Source organism: Eutrigla gurnardus (assembly GCF_963514095.1).
Source record: "Eutrigla gurnardus genome assembly, chromosome: 22".
NCBI lineage: Eukaryota > Metazoa > Chordata > Actinopteri > Perciformes > Triglidae > Eutrigla > Eutrigla gurnardus.
This window is the reverse complement of record NC_139933.1, coordinates 13,754,787-13,779,798: the sequence shown is the minus strand read 5'-3', so window position 1 is coordinate 13,779,798 and position 25,012 is coordinate 13,754,787. Positions and strand designations below refer to the sequence as shown.

At 43.9% G+C, this 25,012-nt stretch overlaps 2 protein-coding genes across 4 annotated transcripts; one reads left to right on the top strand and one right to left on the bottom strand.

Annotated features, from left to right (window-relative positions):
• The first annotated feature begins 384 nt into the window (after positions 1–384).
• htra1b (HtrA serine peptidase 1b) lies at positions 385–16,339 on the top strand. Its single transcript, XM_084039712.1, has 10 exons — positions 385–921; positions 4,393–4,492; positions 4,890–5,004; positions 5,171–5,260; positions 11,697–11,891; positions 12,167–12,199; positions 12,618–12,732; positions 13,446–13,503; positions 13,949–14,044; positions 15,767–16,339. The coding sequence occupies exons 1-10, from the start codon at positions 462–464 to the stop codon at positions 15,933–15,935; spliced, it is 1,431 nt and encodes a 476-aa protein (XP_083895838.1). The 5' UTR covers positions 385–461; the 3' UTR covers positions 15,936–16,339.
• A 1,902-nt stretch (positions 16,340–18,241) lies between these two features.
• On the bottom strand, positions 18,242–24,937 carry cUnh10orf88 (chromosome Un C10orf88 homolog). Of its 3 annotated transcripts, none has more exons than XM_084039631.1 (9): positions 24,780–24,937; positions 23,126–23,310; positions 22,800–22,997; positions 22,591–22,660; positions 22,310–22,501; positions 21,965–22,069; positions 21,682–21,787; positions 21,068–21,278; positions 18,242–18,742 (listed from the first exon to the last, which is right to left on the bottom strand). In XM_084039631.1, exons 2-9 carry the CDS (start codon positions 23,263–23,265, stop codon positions 18,529–18,531), a joined length of 1,236 nt encoding a protein of 411 aa, XP_083895757.1. In that variant the 5' UTR covers positions 23,266–23,310; positions 24,780–24,937; the 3' UTR covers positions 18,242–18,528. The 3 variants fall into 3 exon arrangements, with proteins under 3 accessions (XP_083895757.1, XP_083895756.1, XP_083895758.1); XM_084039630.1 differs by having other exon boundaries at positions 23,126–23,298; XM_084039632.1 differs by having other exon boundaries at positions 23,126–23,295; positions 24,780–24,936.
• Positions 24,938–25,012: the final 75 nt, after the last annotated feature.

The following is a 25,012-nucleotide window of genomic DNA, read 5'->3' as shown; positions in this document are numbered from 1 at the left end:
GCTCTCTGATGGATGAAGGTAGCTGGAGTCAATTATTTTAATCGCAACAGTAATTTTGTTTAAGCTCATATATTTGAATGATTTGTGCCTGAGTGGACAGAACAGATGTCTGATCTCATGTACAGAGAATGACAGATCATAAACATGCTTAGCATTAACATGATCACAACTCATTGAAAATGAGGGAAACCTCAATGCTCTTAAAGGTTTGAAATTAAACGAAATGACCACAGAAGAAGAGTTGAATTGCTGTTTAAGTTCTTGCAGTTACAACGTTTTTTTGTTCACACACACCTCCATCATCCCTCCTTCCTCTGACTGACGTCACTAGTGCCGACCAATCGCCTGCTGTGTTTATCCTGCAGCGTTTATAAACCGGGACGCAGAAGTTTCTGCACCGCATCGCTGTGTTTGTGTCGACCTGCAGGGATCAACACGTTAACTCCTCTTACTTTCCCATCATGCGTCTGCGGCTCGTCCTCTGCGTCGTGGCGCTCCTCGTCTGCCCGCCTCTGGTCGCCGGGTCGCGGATCGCCAAGCGCTTCGCCATCGGCTGTTCGGAGAAGTGCGACAAGTCGAAGTGCGCGCCGATCCCCGCCGACTGCCTGGCCGGCGACGTGCTGGACCGCTGCGACTGCTGCCCGGTGTGCGCGTCCGGCGAGGGCGAGCCGTGCGGCGGCGCCGAGCACCGCGACTGCGCCGACGGGATGGAGTGCGCGGTGAGCGACGGCGTGGAGGTGTCCGCCACCGTGAGGCGGAGGGGCAAGCCCGGCGTGTGCACGTGCGTCAGCGCCGACCCGGTGTGCGGCAGCGACGGCGTCTCGTACCGGAACATCTGCGAGCTGAAGCGCGTCAGCAGCCGGGCGATGAAGCTGCAGCAGCCGCCGGCGATCTTCATCCAGAGGGGAGCCTGCGGGAAAGGTGCGTGTGCGCGTGCGTGTGTGTACATGTTCAGTTCCGTTTTATTGACACATTTATGGAATAAAACGTTAAATTAAACGATAAGAAAGTAAAACACACTTGTACAACCAGTTCATACTTTTTAGTAAAAGTTAGTTTCAGTGTAACTGGAGATAATTGAATAAGTTTCTACATCGGCGTGCACCATCATCCTGTAATTGCTCGTTGTTGCCACAGGGGCCGCTGTTCAGCACCTGTTAGTCCAGCTGTGATACGTACCATTAAAACCTCTGGGTGACCTCTGGTCCTAATGACGTCATGAGTTCAGTGTTTGGGTATTAGCAAGTTTAATTTAAAAAAATGATGCTTTAATACTTGGACGAGTTAAAGCATCTGTGTTTCAGTTATTTATTGCATTATTAGCAGCTGTTTCCTCGTCTCTGAACCTTTCAGTCAAACATATCTAACAGTGGTTATTTCCACTCCAATATTAGTGGGAAAGCTCATTTTTACATCGTGATTCTCATTTATATTGGAAAAACCTGTTAAAGTGATGGTGGTGGTATTTTTGTGTGGCCCTGGACCAAACAAAGACATTTATAGATGATGATGAGTCTCTGCAGCACCATGTATTTAATAACACATTTGACCTTTAACAAACATTGCACTTGAATATTGAAGGATTGCAGCCTCGTAGACTATCTTGTGATTTTGATGAATTGTGCAGCCTGATCTCTGCCCTTCCTCATTCCCGCCCTCTCTCTCTCTCTCTGGCATCTTTCCATTTGCTGATCAGTCAGATTTACATCGGCGCTCTCGCACTGCACCAAACACACACACACACACACACACACACACACACACACACACACACACACACACACACACACTTTATGTAATCTTAACAAGGTCATGATGTGTTGAAGTTAGGCCAGCAGGTCCTGAGTGCCTCCCCGAGCTGCAAAAACAAACAGTGTTCCCCCTAACGAGTGTGTATGTGTGGAGAGAGAGAGTCATGGAAGCACATCAAGGAGTGAACACACACACACACACACACACACACACAGCTGCCGACACACCGTTTTGCTGAGTGCAGTTTTGTTGGAGTTCAACCAGGCTCAAAGACTTTATTCTCCTCTTCTTCTCTCCATCCTTTCCTGTTAACACACCTTCATCTTTTCTTTGTTCTCTCCTCATCCTCACCTTCCTCTCATGTTCTTCCACACATCCCCCCCCCCCCACACTCCCCTGTTTCCTCTCCTCACCCGGTATCATTTATCCAGGGAAGGAAACATGAACGGAGAGGTCATGAGGAGTTTGCTTCTCCTTTGCACTCGTCTTTCCTTATTCTCTCCTTCAGTCTGTGCTTCCTCTCCTCTCTCTCATCGTTTTGAGGATCTTTCTCTTTGTCTTCTGGATTTGAACCTTTTGAGCTGAAGAAAGAAATCTGGCACATCTGGGTCAATCTATGTTATTTAACCCAGATTCAGAGGAGGTCCTTTTTATTCTTTTTTGTTATTTTATTATTGCTGCTTCCTGTGCAGACTTGCGAGCCCTTTGTCAGGTTGACAGGCTTGGATACGGCATCAACAAACACTAGTTGCACCGGTGACTCAACTCTTTCAGCAACTGGAGGAATGTTTCCCAGTTCAGGCTCGTCCGGCTCCTAATGAGATTTTCACGAGTTCAAAACAGGGATCTGTGTTTGAGCTGCAGGAGTTTGGAATTAGTTTTCACATCGTTTACAAAGCAAACCATCCTTTTATTAGATTTGAGAGTTGCAAGACAAACCTGGCTGCTAATGTATAATCAATGCACAAGGAATCAGCTTTTATATTAAATAATTATTACTGCATTTTTCCTGTTATTCACACTTTCGTGCATCGATCCGCTGTTCTGAACTCTCCTTGCTGGTGCATTCAAGGACACGCGGTCATCAGAGTGTCAGATGAACCTGTTACAGCTTTTTGTCCACTGACTCGGTGCAGCTTTGACCCCTTTGACCTCGCCGTGTGCGGCGCCATTACCGAACACCTGCGGAGGCGTCTGAGGTCGGGATGTTTCTGACTGACTCCATTCAGTTCACTTCAAAGCTGCTGCAGCTGGAGAACCTCGAACCCACACACACACACACACACACACACACACACACACACACACACACACACACACACACACACACATAAACACACACACAAACACACACACAAACACACACACACATAAACACGTCGGTGTCTGACGTGGAAGTGAACGATGTCTTCAGAAATCGGTTCAGAGATGTCGACTCTGAGTAGATAAATAAAAGTAAAATAACACAGATAATCGTGATTCTGATGAACATTAAAATCAGATTATTAACTCTGTGGGAGCTGAAGCAGGTTAAACTCCTGATAGTTTAGCTGCTTTATTTTATTATTATTTTTTTGGAGCAAAAACAGAATATCATTCATAAGTACTGTTAGTCGATGAATCGATTAGTTGATCGAAGGAAAAGTAATCGCCAACTATTTTGATAATCGATAAAGTAATTTTTCATGCAATGGCAAAAAAAATCCCTCAAATTTGGAGATTTTCAGTTTTTTTTCTACTATTAAACAGAATATCTTTGGGTTTTGGACAAAAGAAGACATTCCAACTAAAAATATCACTTTGAACTTTGAGAAACAAGGCTTTTTTAGTATATTGACATTTTATAGACAACATTTTGAAATCATTTAATCTAGAAAATATTCAGCCGATGACTCGATGATGAAGGTAATTCTTTTGTTAAAAGTCAAAGAATGTGCTGTTACTGGTTTCATCTGCTCCACCAGACACAACCTATTTGAAGTGAAGTTGATAGTCGCTATGGCAACGAGCTCATGACTGCGATAAGATCTGAAGACAGCTGGACATATTTGGAGTGAATCATCTGAGATATGGGACGGTTTGATCCAGCAGATCTGAGACCTGAGGACACGCAGAGGGAGACGTGTCTGGACGAGCGCAAACACATTTAATTTGATATATTCCAATAAAAATGTTGAAAATAAAAATGTTAATATATCCCAACATTGTCTGCAAACTACATGTAGCCTACAAATCCAACAGGATGTCACTATGTCCGTGACTTCCTGTTTATCCTTTTGAAGGATGCCGGGAACGACTGGAGCTTCTTGTCTCGCCGTTTTTAATCATGTCTCTTTGGCGGCGTGTGATTGGTCGGAGTTGTCAAAATCTTGTGTTTTTTCATCTTGAGACGACATGTTTGATCGACACCAGATGGGGGAGAGGGTCCCCCCCCCCCCCCAAAAGCACTATCTGTCCATATCTGAGTCATTTCCTGTAGTTTATAAGCATTAGTGGGAGCAGCAGACCGGCTGCAGCTGCTCTCAGACCGACAGGTCATATACTGAACTCCACATCTGGGGCTGTGTGTGTGTGTGTGTGCGTGTGTGTGTGTGATGCAGGTCATTAACGGTGTGTTAACGGTGTGTTTCCCCCCTTCAGGTCAGGAGAACCCCGACAGTCTTCGTTACAAGTACAACTTCATCGCCGACGTGGTGGAGAAGATCGCGCCTGCTGTCGTTCATATCGAACTCTACCGAAAGTAAGAAAACCCACAGAGCAGCGTCCTGGTGGTCAACTGGTGGCATTACAACAAACACATGAGTCTACCGGTAGATCCCTGTCTGACTTTTCCTCTCGTCTCGCACCACTATGAAGTTGATGTTTTGTATTTTTAAATGAAATATTAGTATTCTTTTTGGTAATTGGATGACTTTTTTCTCATTTTCAGGTCAAAATGTTTTGGTTTGGTTCATGACCAAATACCTGCAACGCTGTCATCCATTAAACGTGTGCTCTGTATGCTAAATAGAGAATGTTGCAGTCAAACCCATCAAAGTGCACCTGGAGTTTAAATCATATGGATGTGAGGCGGATCAGTGTCTTCGTGCTGTTTGAGGTCATGAATCAGACACATGCTCCCGTCTTTTCCTGCTCAGGATGATCTTTTCCAAGCGGGAGGTGGCGGTGGCCAGCGGCTCCGGGTTCGTCGTGTCGGAGGACGGACTCATCGTCACCAACGCCCACGTGGTGGCGAACAAACACCGCGTCAAGGTGCGTAGAGCCGCAGTACAGCTGAACAGACACCTGATTTCCCAATGTAAAAAATCCACTTTAGCATTTTTGTTTGGTGGAAGCATTCTCTCTGCTTGCCACCAGGGGGCGACTACTCTCTGATTGTATCAGTACCATAGTCGTAACATTTTATTCTTTCCTGCAGGTGGAGCTGAAGAGCGGAGCCACATTCGACGCCAAGATCATAGATGTGGACGAGAAGGCCGACATCGCTCTGATCAAGATCGACACGCCGGTGAGCAGAGAGATGGATGGATGGATGGATGGATGGATGATGGATGATGAATGGATGGATGGATGATGGATGGATGATGGATGGATGAATGGATGGATGATGGATGGATGGATGGATGGATGAATGGAGGGATGGATGGATGGATGGATGAATGGATGATGGATGGATGGATGAATGGAGGGATGGATGGATGGATGATGGATGGATGGATGATGGATGGATGATGGATGATGAATGGATGGATGATGGATGGATGGATGGATGGATGAATGGAGGGATGGATGGATGGATGGATGATGGATGGATGATGGATGAATGGATGATGGATGGATGGATGAATGGAGGGATGGATGGATGGATGATGGATGGATGGATGGATGATGGATGAATGGATGGATGGATGAATGGAGGGATGGATGGAGGGATGGATGGATGGATGGATGGATGGATGATGGATGAATGGATGATGGATGGATGATGAATGGATGGATGGATGGATGATGGATGGATGGATGGATGAATGGAGGGATGGATGGATGAATGGATGATGGATGGATGGATGGATGAATGGAGGGATGGATGGATGGATGGATGGATGATGGATGAGATGGATGGATGGATAGATGATGGATGGATGATGGATGGATGAGATGGATGGATGGATGGATGGATGGATGGATGATGGATGGATTGATGGATGGATGGATGGATGGATGATGGATGGATAGATGATGGATGGATGATGGATGGATGAGATGGATGGATGGATGATGGATGGATGGATGGATGGATGATGGATGGATAGATGATGGATGGATGATGGATGGATGTGATGGATGGATGGATGGATTGATGATGGATGGATGATGGATGGATGGATGGATGGATGGATGATGGATGGATGGATGGATGATGATGGATGAATGAATGAATTGATGGATGAATGGATGGATGGATGGATGGATGATGGATGGATGGATAGATGGATGGATGGAGGGATGGATGAATGGATGATGGATGAATGGATGATGGATGGATGATGATGGATGAATGAATGAATGGATGGATGAATGGATGGATGGATGATGGATGGATGGATGGATGGATGGATGGATGGATGGATGGATGATGGATGGATGGATGATGGAGGGATGGATGAATGGATGATGGATGAATGGATGATGGATGGATGATGATGGATGAATGAATGGATGGATGAATGGATGGATGGATGATGGATGGATGGATGGATGGATGGATGGATGGATGATGGATGGATGGATGGATGGATGGATGGATGGATGATGGATGGATGGATGGATGGATGATGGATGGATGGATGATGGATGAATGGATGATGGATGGATGGATGGATGATGATGGATGAATGAATGAATGGATGGATGGATGGATGGATGATGGATGGATGGATGGATGGATGGATGGAGGGATGGATGAATGGATGATGGATGAATGGATGATGGATGGATGATGATGGATGAATGAATGGATGGATGGATGGATGGATGGATGATGGATGGATGGATGGATGATGGATGGATGGATGGATGATGATGGATGAATGAATGAATGAATGGATGGATGAATGGATGGATGGATGGATGATGGATGGATGGATGGATGGATGGATGGAGGGATGGATGAATGGATGATGGATGAATGGATGATGGATGGATGATGATGGATGAATGAATGAATGGATGGATGGATGGATGGATGGATGGATGATGGATGGATGGATGGATGATGGATGGATGGATGGATGGATGATGGATGGATGGATGGATGGATGATGGATGAATTAAATGGTTCTTATTCCTGTTTTTTATTGCCGTGTCATCCCAGAGCTGCTTGGTTGTTATTATTTTCTCAAGTGAGCGAGTCATGGGGGTTCCTTGGGTTCCTTCGTGTTCCTTCAGGTTCCTTCAGTCCATCATCTTCTTGTTAGTGCACTTTGTCTCGGGTCCGAGGACGACTGGACGGCTGCACTCAGCTCAGGAAGTGAGGTTTTCCACAAAATGTGTGCAAAGGAAAAACAAGATTTTTGTGCAGACAGTTCATCCTGCGAGAGTTCAGACTCTTAAAGGAGAAGGACGTCGTCTTTCAGGGGTGAAAACAAAAATGGCGGTGCCAGATTCACAAATTTTGTCAAACATATCACCACTACATTAAAGACATGGATTTTAAAAACAGGCAGAATAAGAGAAAGCAGATGATGAATTATGGGAGTTGAAGTCCAGCTGTGCTCACTGAGGCAGACAGGTTACATTACACCATGTAATTAAATGTTGGACATTATCACCTATTATTAAATACATTTAGTGTAAGATTTGAGTAACACTGATCTGTTTCTTTGGCTCCTCCAGTCTGTCAGAGGAGCTGGTCCAGGATCTGTTAATGCCATCTAGTAACAAACATCCTTCCTGCCATCTTGAACTGCCATCAGCTTTTTTTATGCTTCCACAAACGCGCAACAGAACAAAAAAAAACATCACCCCAAGATGGTATTTTGATGTTTCTTGTCTACAACATCTTTAAAAGTAACATCTAATATTCCTTCAGTGATTTATTCTGTCAAGTGGAAAAACACCTGAAAAACTCATCCATCAGCTTCGTGAGACAGAACCTTTAAGAATATCAGATAACAATCTTCATTCCCAAACACTCGGTCCACATTTACAGAATAAATTAGCAGAAGTTCTTTTATGGAACACTTTTATCTGCAGTACGCATTTGAGCCACGCGAGGGAGCCTGAATGTTCGTATTATTCTGACATTGAAGCTAATGAAAGGCTATAAAGTATTTAACAACAAAGGCGTACCTTACTTCCCTGTTCAAGATAATATCAGGTGCTGAAGATGAGGAAGTAAAGTTCCCAGAAAAAATGTTTGAGAAACACTGGCATCGAAGTTTGATCTTCAAACTTCTTCCAGTGGTGAGGTATCAGATTATTAACTGAGGTGCTACGGCATTTTAATTTAGTTTGTGATCTATGATATAAATATTGAAGCAGCTAATAAAAGAGAAAAGGACATCCTAAACAAAATATAAGAATATCAGAGAGTCACAGCAGCAAAACTGGTAAATTCATTTCTTTTTTTTTCTTTTTTTTTGTTGCAAAATTAAAAGTTAGAGTTTAGTTAAATTAAATAATTAAGGATAATGTTTTCTAAATGATTATACTCCCTTTAATGATAAAAATGAGTCTAAATGATTCCCAGTTTGTCAGGGTTTCATATAAAGGCCCAGTGTTCCCATACAAGACTGACTTTCCTGTTGTGTTTTCTCCAAAAGCAACTGCTGCTGAGTGTAAAAGATGCTGAAAAAGCCGGACACCGACAAACATGAACACACACACACACACACACACACACACCAACACACACACACACCCAGACTCTGCAGGATGTGAGTTCATGTTGGCCGGTCAGACAGAGACCGTCTTGGTTTTCCTCGGCAGTTATTGGCAGAAATAGAGCAGAAATCCACAAAACTGCTCAGCACTTGTGGTTGTATTTCACACACACACACACACACACACACACACACACACACACACACACACACACACACACACACACACGCGCACACACACACACACACACGCACACACACACACACAGCTGCTTACACCAACAGTTACAACGATTAGTTTTTCCTAGATCTCTGCAAAATATGAGCTTCCATGAGATTCTGATTCAAACGACAGCAGAAATAAAATCACCAAATTGAGGCTTTGATGTCCCGTATTGTGTGTGTGTGTGTGTGTGTGTGTGTGTGTGTGTGTGTGTGTGTGTGTGTGTGTGTGTGTGTGTGTGTGTTGTTGGTGAAATTGCACAGTAAAGCGGTCTGACGTGTCTCTGCACGTTCAGAGCAGATGAGCGTCTCTTTAAGTTGCTCTCTGCTTTGATCTCCTGTCGCCTCGGAGGGGCCGATCCTGGAACGTGATGCATGCTGGGGGATTTTCTGCGTGCCAGATGAATGGACTGTTCGAGGGAGATAATGAGAAGGAGAAGACACGGAGGGATGAACCCTGCTTTGTTCCCTTGTTGTGGTCTTTTGTGTGTTTTCGTTCTGCTGCCTCTGCGACCCAACGCAGTGCCAGAGAACCGCGGTCATCGTCCTGGTGGGCGGAGCCTCGGAGGATCTGGAGTCCCGGTTCTGGTTCAGTGCCGGTGAACAGAGGAGCTTTATGTTTATGTCTGATTAGAGGAGATGAATACGTCCATTCTGTGTGCGTGTATGTGAAAGAATAACGATTTATTATAGAAGTAAACTGTTCGTTGACTTGTAGGTTAGAGGGGGAGCTTCATTGAAGTAAAGGCCTGCTGTCTATTTACAAAATCACATATCAGTAGACATATAATTAGTATACAATAGGAGCACTCAGTGTATGGAAAAATATTCATCTGAAGCATTCCAGATTATTCCTTTGAAGAGTTCACTTTGACATAAAGTCGAGAAGCATTAACACAAATCTCTGCTTCCTGTGCAAAAGTGTCAATTTTATTCCATTCAAAATAATAATTATATGAACTAAAGGACGGTCACATGAGCATCAGCAAATACGAGTGTGAAGAGAATGAGGAATAAGCACTTTAAAGCTTCATAATTCCACCAGAGGCCTATTTTACGTTAAAATCTCATAAGATCGTGTTAAACACATGATTTCAGAGCTCTGTGTTCTGACATGAAGTCGGTAATGTTTACGGGCCTGAAGTTGAGACCTGAATGAAGGCGGTCCGAGAACACGAGAGCTTCAAATCTCATGTTTTAGCTGTTTCAGGCTCCACATTTTATTTTGCTTCGTCATCGCCTCACACACACACACACACACACACACACACACACACACACACACACACACACACACACACACACACACACATACACACACACACACACACACACACACACACACACACACACACACACACACACTCTCAAGGTGCTAGTCATGTACGGATGTGTTGAGCATACCTGTGGCTTTCATGCTTCTGCTGCGTCAATCAAACTTTCATCTTCATCATCACATCGGTCACATCTTTCATTTCATTGGTTCTTACTCTCCTGGTTCCTCCCTCCAACTCCTTCTTCTAATAAATACTGGATGTTTCTACCCCTCTCTCTCTCTCTCTCTCTCTCTCTCTCTCTCTCTCACTAAAGTGGGTCAGAGTGTTCGGGCGGGTCACTAAACGGAGGAAATGGGCAACACATGCTTCCAACAAACACGACAAACAGACGCTCATCGACGGAGAGCGGCGCTGATGGAAGTTGGGGTCAATGACATCACGGCTTCTTTATGGCACATGTGGCGCTGAAGGTCGTGGGGCGACGTGGTGTAGCGGGCCAATCAGCAGGCAGCGCGGCTGAGAGCCGGCGCCAAAGTGTCTTAAGATCGTAAGATGTTAGTGGAGGGGAGTCAGCCTCGCTGAAGGTCTGCCCCCATTGGTCGACCTTGGTAATGCAACAAAACGTCTCCTGGGAACACAATCGTGAAAGACGATCATATCGCGTGTCCGAGTACAACACACGACGAGTGTTTTAGAAACTAGACGTCGGTGTACGAGTGAGTTAGTGGAGGTTTGTTTGGGTTTATTTTGTAAAATCAGGGAAAATATTCATAACATTTTAATGTTCAAAGTTTTTGGCACATTCCTGTGTGTGTGTGTGTGTGTGTGTGTGTGTGTGTGTGTGTGTGTGTGTGTGTGTGTGTGTGTGTGTGTGTGTGTGTGTGTGTGTGTGTGTGTGTAATTAGCAGTGGCAGAGCAAATAGCAGTCTGCAGTGTGTTTCCTGGCTTTCATAGAGAGAGAGTTTATTTAACAAATTATTACTTATAAAAGTCTTTACTGGGCTCTTTACGTCAAGTGCCAACGTAAACTTTGTGTGTGTGTGTGTTTGTGTGTGTGTGTGTGTGTGTGTGTGTGTGTGTGTGTGTGTGTGTGTGTGTGTGTGTGTGTGTGTGTATATAAAACCTCAGGTTTTATATGTTAGACAGGGATGGAAAAGTAATGATTAGCAGCTCATACAAACGGCAGTACGAATACAAATCTGTTGGATATTTACAAATGTATCTGACTGCACTGGACTGGATCTGGATCCGTCCTTTCGTCTCAGACTGTAATGACACATGACTGTGATTCATTGAAGGGAAATAAGTTGACAGAAAGAGGGTTCATGGTCAGTGCCTTTTATACCCGGTGACCCACGCTCAGCATTTTTTCAGTGTATTTTTGTAGTTTTCATCATTACTGCTGGTGTCTGTAGAATCACAGCTACAAACTTCTGTATTAAAACAACATGAGATGATGAAGTCCAGTTTGAACAGACTTTCTATTCCTGACACTCAAACGCGTTAAAGTAACGAGTAGTTAGATGTTGGTGTTGAAGTGGTTTCCCTCCTGTGTGTCCAGATGAAGCTGCCCGTGCTGCTGCTCGGCCGCTCGGCGGACCTTCGTCCCGGCGAGTTCGTGGTCGCCATCGGCAGCCCGTTCTCCCTGCAGAACACCGTCACCACCGGCATCGTCAGCACCACGCAGAGGGGGGGCAAGGAGCTGGGCCTCCGCAACTCCGACATGGACTACATCCAGACCGACGCCATCATCAACGTGAGTGGAGGGACAGACAGACAGACAGGGAGACAGACAGATTCCACTGTAGGCAGAATCCTCTGCTTTGATTGGCTGGAAGTGGGATTGTTTTGATAAGCAGTACACAACCAGATCTTATGCATTATGGGATGTCAAGCAGACATCATCCAAACGTGTTGATGGAGAATGTATTAAATGCAACAATCACATTACTGTCTTTAGAAATGATTTGTTTAAACTTGTTGCTTTTTTTGCTTTTACATTCCTTGTTTGCTTGTTTGTTTTTCTTGCAGTACGGCAACTCGGGAGGACCACTAGTCAACCTGGTGAGTGAAGGAAAACCTGCTGGAGGAGAGTCAAGTGGAGTTGTTACTCGTCTCGTCCCAGCTCCTCTTTGTCAAATAAAATAAACCTGTAAAACATCTTTATTGGCACATATTTCACATGTTAGGGAGCGACGTTGCATTTCAACAGCACATGGCAATTTCCCACGTGGGATGTAAATACAAATCAGATTAATTAGAACATTTTGCATTTTAATGAATGTCAATTAACATTGACGTGTTGTTAAAGACTCAAATATTTGTGTTGTTATCTGTTGTTGCAAAACAGAGTTTTACGTAATCACAGCTGACTCCGATTAAATGTTTGCTGTTACAAGAACAACATGTTAGGAATGCTGTTTAACAGGCTGCATGTGAAGACTTTACTGTGTGGGTGTGTGTGTGTGTGTGTGTCCTGTAGGATGGCGAGGTGATCGGCATCAACACCCTGAAGGTCACAGCAGGAATCTCCTTCGCCATCCCCTCGGACAAGATCCGACAGTTCCTGGCAGAGTCACATGACAGACAGATCAAAGGTCGGCAAGGGTCTCTTTATTTCATCACAGTGGGGATCAGAGAGAGAGAGAGACAGGGCCAGAGAGACAGACAGGGCCAGAGAGACAGACAGGAGAACGACGTGCAATAAAAGATCTTTGTAAAACTCATAAACAGGAAGTGAGCTTCATGTTTCAACTCATGCAGATGTTAACTATCGTTATTTTTTTTTTTTCTTAAAGGGAACCACGTGATAGTTTTATTCATGAACTTAAAATTAATTTTTCAAACACATGTAGAAAGGATGAAGTTACTTTTCGTTGTGCAGCTTGTTTGAAATTCTGCACATAAACATTGAAAAGATGACAAACTGCCGTACAGTTAAAATGAAGTGGGAGTGTTATCCTGCTTCAGCGGCGAGTAAACAGAGATTAGACTGAGCCGAATTATATTTATAGTATCAATGTTATTTTAGCAGATATGCTTTCACAGAGGAAGTTCCCAGTGTTGTTTTCACAACAGGAGGAATGTGTCCACCGTATTATTTCACAAAGATTAATCGCCTTCCATGTCACAGGAAATGGTTGTTACTTTTGATTTGAAGTCAGGCCTTTAGGAGACCTGGACGTCACGTGTCCAGAATGCAACGCTGCCATGTTTTTCTGTACTTTGATTTAGACTTGAGCTCTTGGTTGATTTATAAAAAGATGACGATGAAGATGATAACCCTTATCTGTCTCCTTGGGTTCTGCAGGTAAAGCGTTCCAAAAGAAGAAATACATCGGAGTCAGGATGATGAGTCTCACGGCAACGTAAGTTTAAATTTACACATCAGTGAATATGTAAATAGGGCTCACTCGTTAAAAATAACGATACGGCAATATATCGCGATACTTTGTCGCCCAATACAATATTGATTTTTCAACTCCAAAGACCGATTTAAAAAAAAAAAGATTCATGTTTAGACGCGTTGTGAATGCAGTATTTCATCCTTTTTCGTTTTATTTTCAATATTTATTCCAGTGAATTTCATGAGAATTAATAAAATGGAGTTTTGAATGAAATAGTTTTGACTCAATTTGTCCTCTGATCAATATCATCTGATGTACATATACAGGTACTTGTGTTTTCATCTTTATTTATATCGCAATATCGTGATATCGTGATACGTATTGTATCGTGAGGTTCTTGCCAATACTCACCCCTAGTTATAAGCGATCATTTATGGTCTGTTTTCCTTCGTTCTCCTCCCGTCAGGCTGGCCAAGGAGCTGAAGGAGAGGCAGTCGGACTTCCCAGACGTCACCTCGGGGGCGTACGTCATCGAGGTCATCAGCCGGACGCCAGCGGAGGCGTAAGCATCTCTCTCACTCCTTCTTATTCCCACATTATCTTTATATTCCTAGACATCTTTAAAAGCAGGTTAAAAGATCCGAGGATATATCATTCTGAATTTGAGTTTGGTTTTCATGCCAGCAAATCAAACACGTGGCACATTTTGTTTCACCTCTCTTCAGGGTGCAACGTGTTATAAAACTCTCTGTTCGGATCGTGTCATGGTTTTGAGTAGTGGATCGGATCAGCAGGGAAAAAGGAAGCAAATAAAACTTTTAAAGAGATTGCCAATCACTGATGAGGCGTTTCAGAAGTTGTCCTTTTTGTTTTGTTACTGTTACAAAACTTTATCCTTCTCCAGACGGACCAACTGCAGTAATTTAGCTTGTCACATGTGGAAATAGATGTGCATGCCGGTCGGTTCCAGACTCGCTCCTTTTTTTCCTGGAAATATTTTTTCCACATGAAAAACTTGTTGACAGCAAACGGCAGTGACTTTGTTTTCTTATTGTCTGGTGGGTTTTCTGTGGAACGCAGGCAGGAGTCAGGATCATCTGATCTGATCTGAGAGGACGTGTATTAGATGTGAACTGTTTGTGTGTGAAGACGTACGGAAAGTTTACTTCTGGTTTCAAAGCTGCTGTTTTAGCTGTTGAAACAGGCTGAACGCTGGCGGTGAGGGCAGAACCACAAACGTTTCCCACCCAGACTGTCCAGCTCGCTGTGGCAGGGAGGACAAAATGCTTCAGTCATAGTCCAGCACATTCTGACCTCTCTTTTCTCTGTAGCTTCGAGAATTAAGGTTTTATTGCTTTACTTCTAAAAGCAAATCTCCTGGAAGCTGGACTTTAAATCATCTTCAGTATTTTTCAATAATATTATATATTCCTGATGAATACATATGCAACTAGAAAAGTGCAGGTGTGTCTACAACGACTACTGTAATGTTTGAATAACCACAATAATTCCTGCATCGTCTCTGTGCAGCTAAACTGCAGTATACTGTGTAACGCTCATGCTGTTAGCTCTGTTAGCTCATTAGGCCGGGAGCGTACCATGTTCCCTGCTTTGTATGTGACCGGGGAACATAGGACCGTTTTTGTTTGAAATACACTAAATAAACTCAATAATAATGATAAATAAATAATAATAAGTAAACAATAAATGAATACTAATTATATATACACTAAATATCTAAATCTCAATCTAAATAATGAAATGGAGAAAAGAAATTCAGTGCATAGGACCCTTTTTGGGAAAAACGGGATGACCCCTTTTAGGCCCGTTAGCTGTTAGCTCTGTTAGCTGCATTAGCCCATAAGCTGTTAGCTGCATTAGCCCATAAGCTGTTAGCTCTGTTAGCTGCATTAGCCCATAAGCTGTTAGCTCTGTTAGCTGCATTAGCCCATTAGCTGTTAGTTCTATTAGCCAAACACTGTCAGACTCCCACCAGCTGCTAACAGCTAACTAGCTCTCCTTCTATCGACACCAGAAAGCGGTTTAAAATAATAAATGTTTTCAATAACGTGTTGTTTTTTTTAAATGTTATTACTGCAACCATGAAAAGTCTTAGAAATAGAAATAAATAAAAAAAAGTATGAGGCTGAGGAACAGACACAGCCAAATACCTGTCAGAGAGAACTAGCATAATTAGCATTAGAGAAAGTGCACATGTTTTGAGGTAAATAATATAACTTGAGATATCCTGCTAAACACTGTCACTCTTCTTTGGCGGCGACAGGGCCGGTCTGCAGGAGATGGACGTCATCATCAGCATCAACGGCGAGCAGATCACCTCGGCCAGTGATGTCAGCGCAGCCATAAAGCGGGACGAGACGCTGCGAACAGTGGTGAGGCGGGGGAACGAGGACGTCATCCTCACCATCGTCCCGGAGGAAATCGACCCTTGACCTCTCAGACAATCAGTCGACTAATCCCGAGCTGGCTCTCAGTGTTTTTCAACCAATCGTGAACACTTTGAAAAACCAAGCGACCAACAGGGGAGAGTTTAAGAACTTGTAATTATTAGCACTGATGCTCTTCCGTGCCGCTACGCTCGATTTCACGACCCTGGAACCGAAGCTTCAACCCCGTCATCATAATTCTCATATTAGGTTTCCTTTTACTTTCCATCATCACAGACCTTTTTATATTCTACTAAACGCCATCTGTCGCTACAAAGATGTTATTGAGGTTACCATAGTTGTGTTTTGTTGTTTATGTTCTTGATGGAATATTTTTTTAAATAGTGTTTTTGTCTTTATGTGTTTTTTTGAAAAAAAAAAGAAAAAGGGAATAAAATTATTTTCAAAAATTTTGTTGTTATTGACATCAATGTGATAACTATCAGTCGATTTTACAATCAGCCAATTTTTATTGTTTTCATTTTTTATGGTGGAGACCAAAACCGAGCTAAAAGGAGAGGGAATACCGGACTTAGAGACATGACTCATAATAAACGTTGCTCCGTGTTTGGATGTGGAAATAAGCGATTTGTCATTTAGCATTCAATGACAACGCCATTGTTTTTTACCCCATAGTCTGTTCTGACTGCAATTTAAAAGCATACACTCAGAGAAAGACGACTTATGATCGCTGGACTTTCACCCAGGAGACCGGTGGTCGTGTCCAAAGTGGTGTTGAGTTATTTTCAAGTTACATGTTTGTGACATGTTTTCCGTATTTACGTTGCATTGTTACTTACACACTTATTTTTAACCCAACTGCAGCTGTTTCACGATGTGGCGTAAAGTGACCCAAAACATTCTTCAACAGAATTCATTGCCATCCTCTTCCTGTCCACCAGAGGCCCTCTCACTTTTCCTCCCTCCTGCTCTGCACCAAACCTGCAGTTTTCCCTCCACTGTTATTAAGTCATTAGTTTTCTCTCACTAACAATTTGTGTCCACAAGCTACTAAATTCCAGTGGCTTTGCAGAGTTTTCTTCTCTTATTTTCTATCACATCGAGACTTTGGAGCCGGATCCAGTGGCCATTTTGCTCATTTTGCTCGGCTATCTAAGTGTTGTGGAAGAGTGTGAAGTGGGTTCACCATTAACAGTGAATACCTCCCTGAATGCAGATGAATGACATCTTCCAGCAGGACTAGATCACCGGGGAGCGTTCCTCTCTTGGACGACATGTTAACGGAACCGGCGACCTGATGAAGAGAGCAGATTTTCTCCCTGCTGACTCAGCGTCTGTCCTCCACATGTCCAAACATCTGCACATCATTTTCATAACTCGCTGCCCTCCTTATGTAATATGTGACCCATTTCAATTCCACTGACTCGGCTCGAAAGCTGAGCATGTTGGCATCGACCGCCTCCTCTGTTCCTGGTTATATTTTGGGAGCCGGGCCTTCAGATGTCCTCTGTGCAGACGACCTTCGGTGACCTTCACGGTTCACTTCGGACCATTCATGAGTCAGCGTTACTGGAAGGATCATCGGCTTAACTTTCGGGAAAGTCGTACACACATAAATCAACTTTGTCAGCTGTTAGAAGTATCGTCTGACTCATGTTTTGTTCTCGCTCTAAACCAAAGATACCAAACCGAAGCCAACGTGTTCTGCTTGTTATCGTTGCCATAGTAACATGAACTGTGCCTTACATTTGCCCCTGTTAAATGTTTTATAACCCTTTTCTTGTGCATAAAACGTGATTATTGTATTTTTATGTATTCAAGTCCCTCTAGTGTCCTGCAGCTTTCTCTAAGGTTCATCCAGTTAGTGACTTGCTCAATAGAGTCACTTGTTGAGTAATCACAGTCAATTCATGTGTATAAATATTTTTTATTGATATTTATATCAGCAGTTATTAAAACCATCATGATCACAAGTCAAAACAGTCCTTTTTAATAGTTTACAGATTTATGTTACAGACGTACATTTATTTTAAACATTGTATTGTCTCATTAAAACACGTTTTACTCAGTTAAACCTTCTATTTACACCATGTGAAGGACGTTTATGTGTTCATTCTGAGATTCTAACAGTTAAAACCTGACTAACCAGAACACATAACAACAGATCAGTGCAGTTACAGTCAATAGAGTGAAGAAGAGTCAGGATGTCGACGGGAGAACCGTGGTGGATAAATGGGGTAAATGATTGTTATTTTAAAACCTGATCATATGATCAGTTTTACTTCATTTTCTGTCTAATCGTTTAAAATGCCTGCTTTGCCTGTTGGTCTAGGATTTCTGCAGTTAAGGTGTTCTTTTTTTTTTTGGTTTCTTTCAGTCAAACTTGCATCGCGTTCACAAGCCGATGATCCAATCCAAGAGGTTCACGTTGGCTGCCCGACCGTGTTATTCCACACATAAAAGACAAACCGTTACAGATGCGGCATCAAACACCAGATTATTGTGGTTATTGTGTTATTATGTCCAGATTTCCCAGCCTCAGTGTCTCAACTCGGAGACGGAGGTCTGGTCTGAGGAGGACCAGGGACAGAAAGGCTTCCAGGTTCCATGTGACGTTAGTCTGTTAGCGGTCCTGGACTCAGTGCGAGGCCGGCGTTGGGGCGGTCTGCTCCGATGGTCCCATGCATGCTGCTGCCGCCACCGAGTCTCCCTGGTTGAAGGCGATATGCGGCAGGGCGGCGAGCAGGGCCTTCTCCAGCTTCTGCTCCAGAGCGTCCAGGCGGCGGTCCACGTGTTCCTTCAGCCTCCGCTCCATCTCCTCCAGACGATGCTCCATGGCCGAGTCCAACTCCCTGCAGAGCGGTAACGTTTGGTTAAAAACATCTGCAGAGTAAAATTTACCTCCGAAATCTGATAACACTCAGACGGAATGAAAGTAGCAATATTTTATCATGTGTTCTTATACTAAATAGGATCAAAATAAGTAAAAATAACATATAATGCAAAAACACACAGATATATTTGAAACTGCAGAAGAATTGCGATAAAAGTGTGTGGAAGTTTTTCTTTGTTACATCAGCAGTGGATCTGGGTTTACTTCATGGACTCGCTGCTTCTTCTTCAGTGGTGGCATTAAACGCTGCTGCCATCAAGTTGAACAAACTAAGCTGAACTTTCTCAATGAATAAAAATCAACCAGCAGTTTAATAACTCAAAACATAACTGCACAAGGCGTATTTAAGTCTAGCGTGGAGGAGTGAGTGAGGGGAAAGACATTCTGTGTGACTCATGAACAAACATCGGAGACGAAACCTCAAATATAAACACAGACTTCTCCAGCATCCGAATCACTGAGGCTCGTTTTCTGTCTGCATGTTCTATTTTCCCACCCATTTCCAGTCTTTTTGCATCTCGACGAAAATTACCTTCGTTACAAAACAGTAGTTGGTGATGTTTTGTATTTTTCGGTGCAGGCGATGTTAAAAATGACCGGTCAGCATTTAGTTAGGAATCCAGAAATACATTTCGGCACCTACAGAAGCTGGACGTAGACCAGAATGCAATGCAGCAGCCACAATAGCCCAGAATGCAATGCAACTGCAAGACATTTGGGTTCAAAACAACATTACAAATCACCCAGTTTCTCCACTGCAAGTGGCAACTGAAAGCAAGTGAAAGCAACTACTTCCTGTATTAGTCCAAAAGCATTCTGGGAAATCACAAGCTTTACAAGAGGATAGAATGGGCAGGCTAAAGGAAGGTCAGTTCACATGGAATAAATACATAACAAAGGATTACCAGGAAGTCTGCAACACTTTAAAAGGTACAACTGTTTGTTTGTCAGTCAGTTTATAAGAGTAGACATTACTTTTCCTGTTTCCTGGAATATAATGTAAAGTATTAACCTGAGGCAGCTACACTGATGTGGTTGAGAGAAACCTACCGCTGAGCTGCTGTCCTCTCCCCGATGTGGACTCAACACTCAGACGTTCCCTCTGAGCCCACATGTGCCGCTCCGCTTCATCAAAGAGACTCATTTATCAAACTGCTCTTTGTAGGCGACGGCTCATAAACACATTTTTTTTAAACAGTTGAGTGAAACTAATATTCGCTGTGGATTAAGTAAACAGAGTCTTTGCATAAATGTAGGCTTAAAATCCCATTTATCCAAGGAGGTTTGGTGCACTTTGCCAACATTAGAAGGAGTCACACATGCATCAGTGCTGCTAAATGAAAGCTATTGTCTCCGTATCAGCCTCCTCCCTGCACGGCTCACAACCGCTGGCTAATAAGTAGCTCCTTATATGTCTGGCAGCTGTTCACCGACCAGAACCGTTAGAAAACTAGAATTCTCCAGTGACTTTATTACTGTGTAGTCTGATGAACAATGTCCTGATATGTGGTTATGTGCTGCCAGGCGGTTTGGAGGTCGGTGAATATTCCAACATGAGGTCGTGGGAAATGTTTGGGCGTCAGCTTTCAGCAAACAATGTGACTTCAGACAACCAGAACTATCGGCCCGTTTCATAAACGGGTCTGTGTTTCACCCACGCCAGCCTCAACAACGTGACTGGGCCACAATGATGTGGCTGCAAGAAAAATCACAACACTAACCAGAAAGGCTTCCTGGTTTTCCTACAGTACTTTCTATTTAATTAAGGACATGCCCAGATATTCTGGTTCCTAACAAATCTGCAGGGACATAAAAATAATAATGATGCTGTAAGAGAACACAAGTATCCACGAAACAACAAGTAAACATAAAAACGAGTCTAACTTCATGGAACTAAAGTTCTGAACAAATTACATGTTGTCTAACTTCATTAATACCCCTAAACAAATAATATACTATCTCTACTAGTAGCTCCTAGTGCTCTTAACATTTAATAGGAGTGGTAATATAGTAAAGTAGGAATAAAAATAGATTATTTTTAATTTTAATTAATTGTATCTTTGGTGGCCTGATTTTCCTTGCAGTAACATCTTTTCAACACAAGGTGGAGCACCTTTATCTTCATGTAGAGAGATGGGTTCAGATGTTAAACATATGAAAGTTAACTCTTTAGACTGGAAGGATCAATATAATGTGTAATATGTGAGCAGCAACAGCAGCAGTGAGTTGGACTGTATTATTTTAAAACACTGTCTCTCAACAGGAAGGACTGAAGTTCACCCACCATGAGCCGTTCCTCATCATCTTCTCCTTCTCCGCCAGCGCCGTGGCGTCGTCCAGCCTCAGCTTCGTCACCTGACCACAGAGGCTCTGGAGCACGGGCAGAAGCTCGGGGCCGGAGCTCGCCGCCTGGCCGAGCCCCTGGCCTTTCAAGAGCTGTGACATCATCTCCGCCAGCTGGGCGTGGCTGGCTGGGCCTCCCCTCCCACCGCTCGCTAGAGACGGGAGATCACGTCGCAAACCGGTCAGCTGCTAACATTTGTGAATCTCAAAACTAAGAAAAAGTTGTCAGTCACATGTTGAATTAATTAATTAAATAGGTTACAGCAGTCTGCTGGGGGTAGAGGCAGATTTGTCAAACCTGTACTGCATTTTATACTTTAATTCCAGTATTTGAGTAGTTTTTTCTTTTTGTGGATCCAAACTAAAAGGTCAGTCCAGAATACATTTTTTTTTTACATTTTGTGACATAGATCACAACTTGTAATTTCCAAAATAAATGATATTTTCTATATCTATAGAATGTAATAGACATTCCTGATTGTGACTTCCAACAAAGGCAAAAGTCTTTGTTTCTGTGCGTTCTTTTTTTGCCGTGAGAGAAACGACGATCCTTACTTGTATTGTTCGCGTTGACAGCAGAAAGGTCCGGGGAGTCGTCTGGCATCACTCCGTTCTGAGCCGGTGGAGGTTCGTCTGCCGGCCTGATGGAGCCGACTGGAGGCTGGCGACACAGAAACTAGACTCTGAAGCTGTTCGGATGTGTAGCATTTAATAATGGAAAGAAAGGATTCCTGCTTGCAGGACAAACAGATGTAAACTATGGGCTGAACTGTCTGTGTTGTGCTGTAACAGGGTATGGGGACACATTCTACGTGTTGAGAGCAGATAATACTGATACCCTGGAGTCTGCAGGCTGGTTGCTGATGGATCCTTGAGCCAGAGCAGAGAAAACTCCACCGCCCATCAGGAGAGGCAGGAAGCCGCCCAGTGAGCTGCTCTGGTTCTGGTGAGATACACAGTCAGCATGCGAGTCAACATGCGAGTCGATTTCCATTGTGTGTAACTGAATCCAAAACTTGTGGCACACTTTGGAAAGACAAAGATCAGTCAAGTGGAAAAAAGCAGGTGGAAGGTTACGAGCTAAAGCATTTCAATCCATCAAAGTCCTTTAACTTCGGTTCCCCCTCGCTGCCTGAAGAGGCTGTTAAAGCTAATAAGTAACTCACTGCTCCTTCACTCCCACCTTCTGCTGGAAGTGCACCATGTCCATGAGGTTCTGGGCTCCCGGCGAGAGGCTCGTTCCCATCTCCTCAACCAGACACTGCACCTGCTGCATGTCGATGCCGGGGCCAGGGGCCCCACCGGGCCGCAGGGTCCGCAGACCCACGACGACTCGCCGCACCGAAACACTGCTTCTGCCGCCTAGGGAGAGCAGCTGGGACACCGACAGGAGGGAGACACCGATCAGAAGGTTAAACCCAACACAACCGAGTCCAAGGAGCTCAAGGATCTTTCTGAACTCACCTTCACTTCACAGGCGGAGGACGGATGCTCGAGGATCACCTGTTTCTTGTAGAAAGGCCCTCTGTCTGAACTGTAACAATGTTAAACATCCCATCAGACTTTATCAGAAACTTGTACATCAAAATTAAATGCAAAATGTATCAATACATTAATGTTTTTTTTAAAACAGCATCACAGCCTGTAATCAAGCCTGGATCATGTGTGTGGACCTGTCTGGCTGGACGCTGTCGTCTCTCTCCCCGCGTATTGTACCGCAGTATTCTCCCATGTGGTCGTACACCTCCATGGTCCGAGCCTCACTGATGACCAGCAGGCGGCCGATAGCGGTAGGGGAGGGGGGGCTGCAGCGGAGCGTCAGGACACAAGGAGACCCTTCCTCGGTCTGCTCCAGCAGGACCGGGCTGCCACTGTGAGGGCAAGACCAGCGTTTTTACCATCACTCATTTCTGTTCTGTCAGCCTGTACAACAACGTTGAAATAAACACAGAGAATCCAAACACTACAACTGCTTCCACAGAAGCTAGAAGCATCTCACCAGTTGGTCTCGTCTGCCTCTGACTGGCTGAGTTCCTCTTCGTCGCCTTCGATGTGAACAGGAAGCAGAGTATCAGCCAGGACTCGTCCCGGATCACGACAGACCCAAGCCGATCCGCTCTTCACGGCGATGTCCACCATGATGCTGCGGAGGCCACGGGGAGAGTAGACCTGCTAGGAGACACGCTGGGACAGAAGGCAGGACACAGTAAGAAATAGTTAGGAGACAGGGTGGGACAGAAGGCAGGACACAGTAAGAAATAGTTAGGAGACAGGGTGGGACAGAAGGCAGGACACAGTAAGAAATAGTTAGGAGACAGGGTGGGACAGAAGGCAGGACACGGTAAGAAATAGTTAGAAGACAGGGTGGGACAGAAGGCAGGACACAGTAAGAAATAGTTAGAAGACAGGGTGGGACAGAAGGCAGGACACAGTAAGAAATAGTTAGGAGACAGGGTGGGACAGAAGGCAGGACATAGTAAGAAATAGTTAGGAGACACGCTGGGACACAAGGCAGGACACAGTAAGAAATAGTTAGGAGACAGGGTGGGACAGAAGGCAGGACACAGTAAGAAATAGTTAGAAGACAGGGTGGGACAGAAGGCAGGACATAGTAAGAAATAGTTAGAAGACAGGGTGGGACAGAAGGCAGGACACAGTAAGAAATAGTTAGGAGACAGGGTGGGACAGAAGGCAGGACACAGTAAAAAATAGTTAGGAGACAGGGTGGGACACAAGGCAGGGCACAGTAAGAAATAGTTAGGAGACAGGGTGGGACAGAAGGCAGGACATAGTAAGAAATAGTTAGGAGACAGGGTGGGACAGAAGGCAGGACACAGTAAGAAATAGTTAGGAGACACGCTGGGACAGAAGGCAGGACACAGTAAAAAATAGTTAGGAGACAGGGTGGGACACAAGGCAGGACACAGTAAGAAATAGTTAGGAGACAGGGTGGGACAGAAGGCAGGACACAGTAAGAAATAGTTAGGAGACAGGGTGGGACAGAAGGCAGGACACAGTAAGAAATAGTTAGGAGACACGCTGGGACAGAAGTTATGTTACAAGGCTGAGTAAAGCCAGGACAGAAGACAAGTTAGGAGATGACTTTGGAGAAAATTCAGGGAGAAGTAACAATTTAGGAAACAAAATCAGTAAATCTGCAATGAAGTATTATGTTCATTATCAGTTCATCTGCAGATTATTTTGACGATTTGAGTAATGGTTTGATCTATAAAAAACAAATCTCAGTTTCTCAAAGTCCCACATCTTTAAATGTCTCGTTTTTCAGTTCAAAGCCCCAACAATATTCATTTTAATTCATTTCAATTTTAATGACTGAAATTATTAGTATTACTCGATTGCCAAAATAGCTGACTGTGGGTCTGTGTGGAGGAAAGATAATGAACCATAATATCTTACATTATCTGTGTATGTGACTATCACGGTTCATTTAAAATCCTGAGTCGAGCCTCAGTGTTTTTAGGGTCCATGGTAAAACGATTTGACAGTTTGATTTGATCCGTTTTGCTTCGAGATGGTAAATGTGGACGTACGTTATGTATAGTATATACGAATAAAGTCCTCGACACAACAACAGTAACTATGTATAAACACTATAGCTTGCTAATCTCAAGCTACTTTTACCTCAAACGTACCTTAAAAGGCTCCAGCGGAAACCGCCGACTAGCTTCTCTTCCTCGGCTGTTTTAATTTCGGTCTTCGCATTTCTTCACGATTAAAAAAACAACAACGGATGAACTTCAGGGGGTTTCTAACCGATGATAAAACGGCGAATTTCTAACTAGCTAGCGCTAAATCCAACGCATCGAACTACAACTGCCCACAACTACCGCGGAGCAGGCGGCACGCGACGGGATGTTGTGGTGTG

What these genes read in the sequence shown, in the direction of transcription:
- htra1b (XM_084039712.1), top strand. Translation starts at nt 462, where the DNA reads ATGCGTCTGCGGCTCGTCCTCTGCGTCGTGGCGCTCCTCGTCTGCCCG. An exon ending in CATATCGAACTCTACCGAAA is followed by an intron (nt 4,493 to 4,889) that starts GTAAGAAAACCC and finishes TTTCCTGCTCAG; the next exon opens with GATGATCTTTTCCAAGCGGG. An exon ending in GAGGACCACTAGTCAACCTG is followed by an intron (nt 12,200 to 12,617) that starts GTGAGTGAAGGA and finishes TGTGTCCTGTAG; the next exon opens with GATGGCGAGGTGATCGGCAT.
- cUnh10orf88 (XM_084039631.1), bottom strand. Translation starts at nt 23,265, where the DNA reads ATGGTGGACATCGCCGTGAAGAGCGGATCGGCTTGGGTCTGTCGTGAT. An exon ending in GAGGCAGACGAGACCAACTG is followed by an intron (nt 22,998 to 23,125) that starts GTGAGATGCTTC and finishes TTGCCCTCACAG; the next exon opens with TGGCAGCCCGGTCCTGCTGG. An exon ending in GACAGCGTCCAGCCAGACAG is followed by an intron (nt 22,661 to 22,799) that starts GTCCACACACAT and finishes ACATTGTTACAG; the next exon opens with TTCAGACAGAGGGCCTTTCT.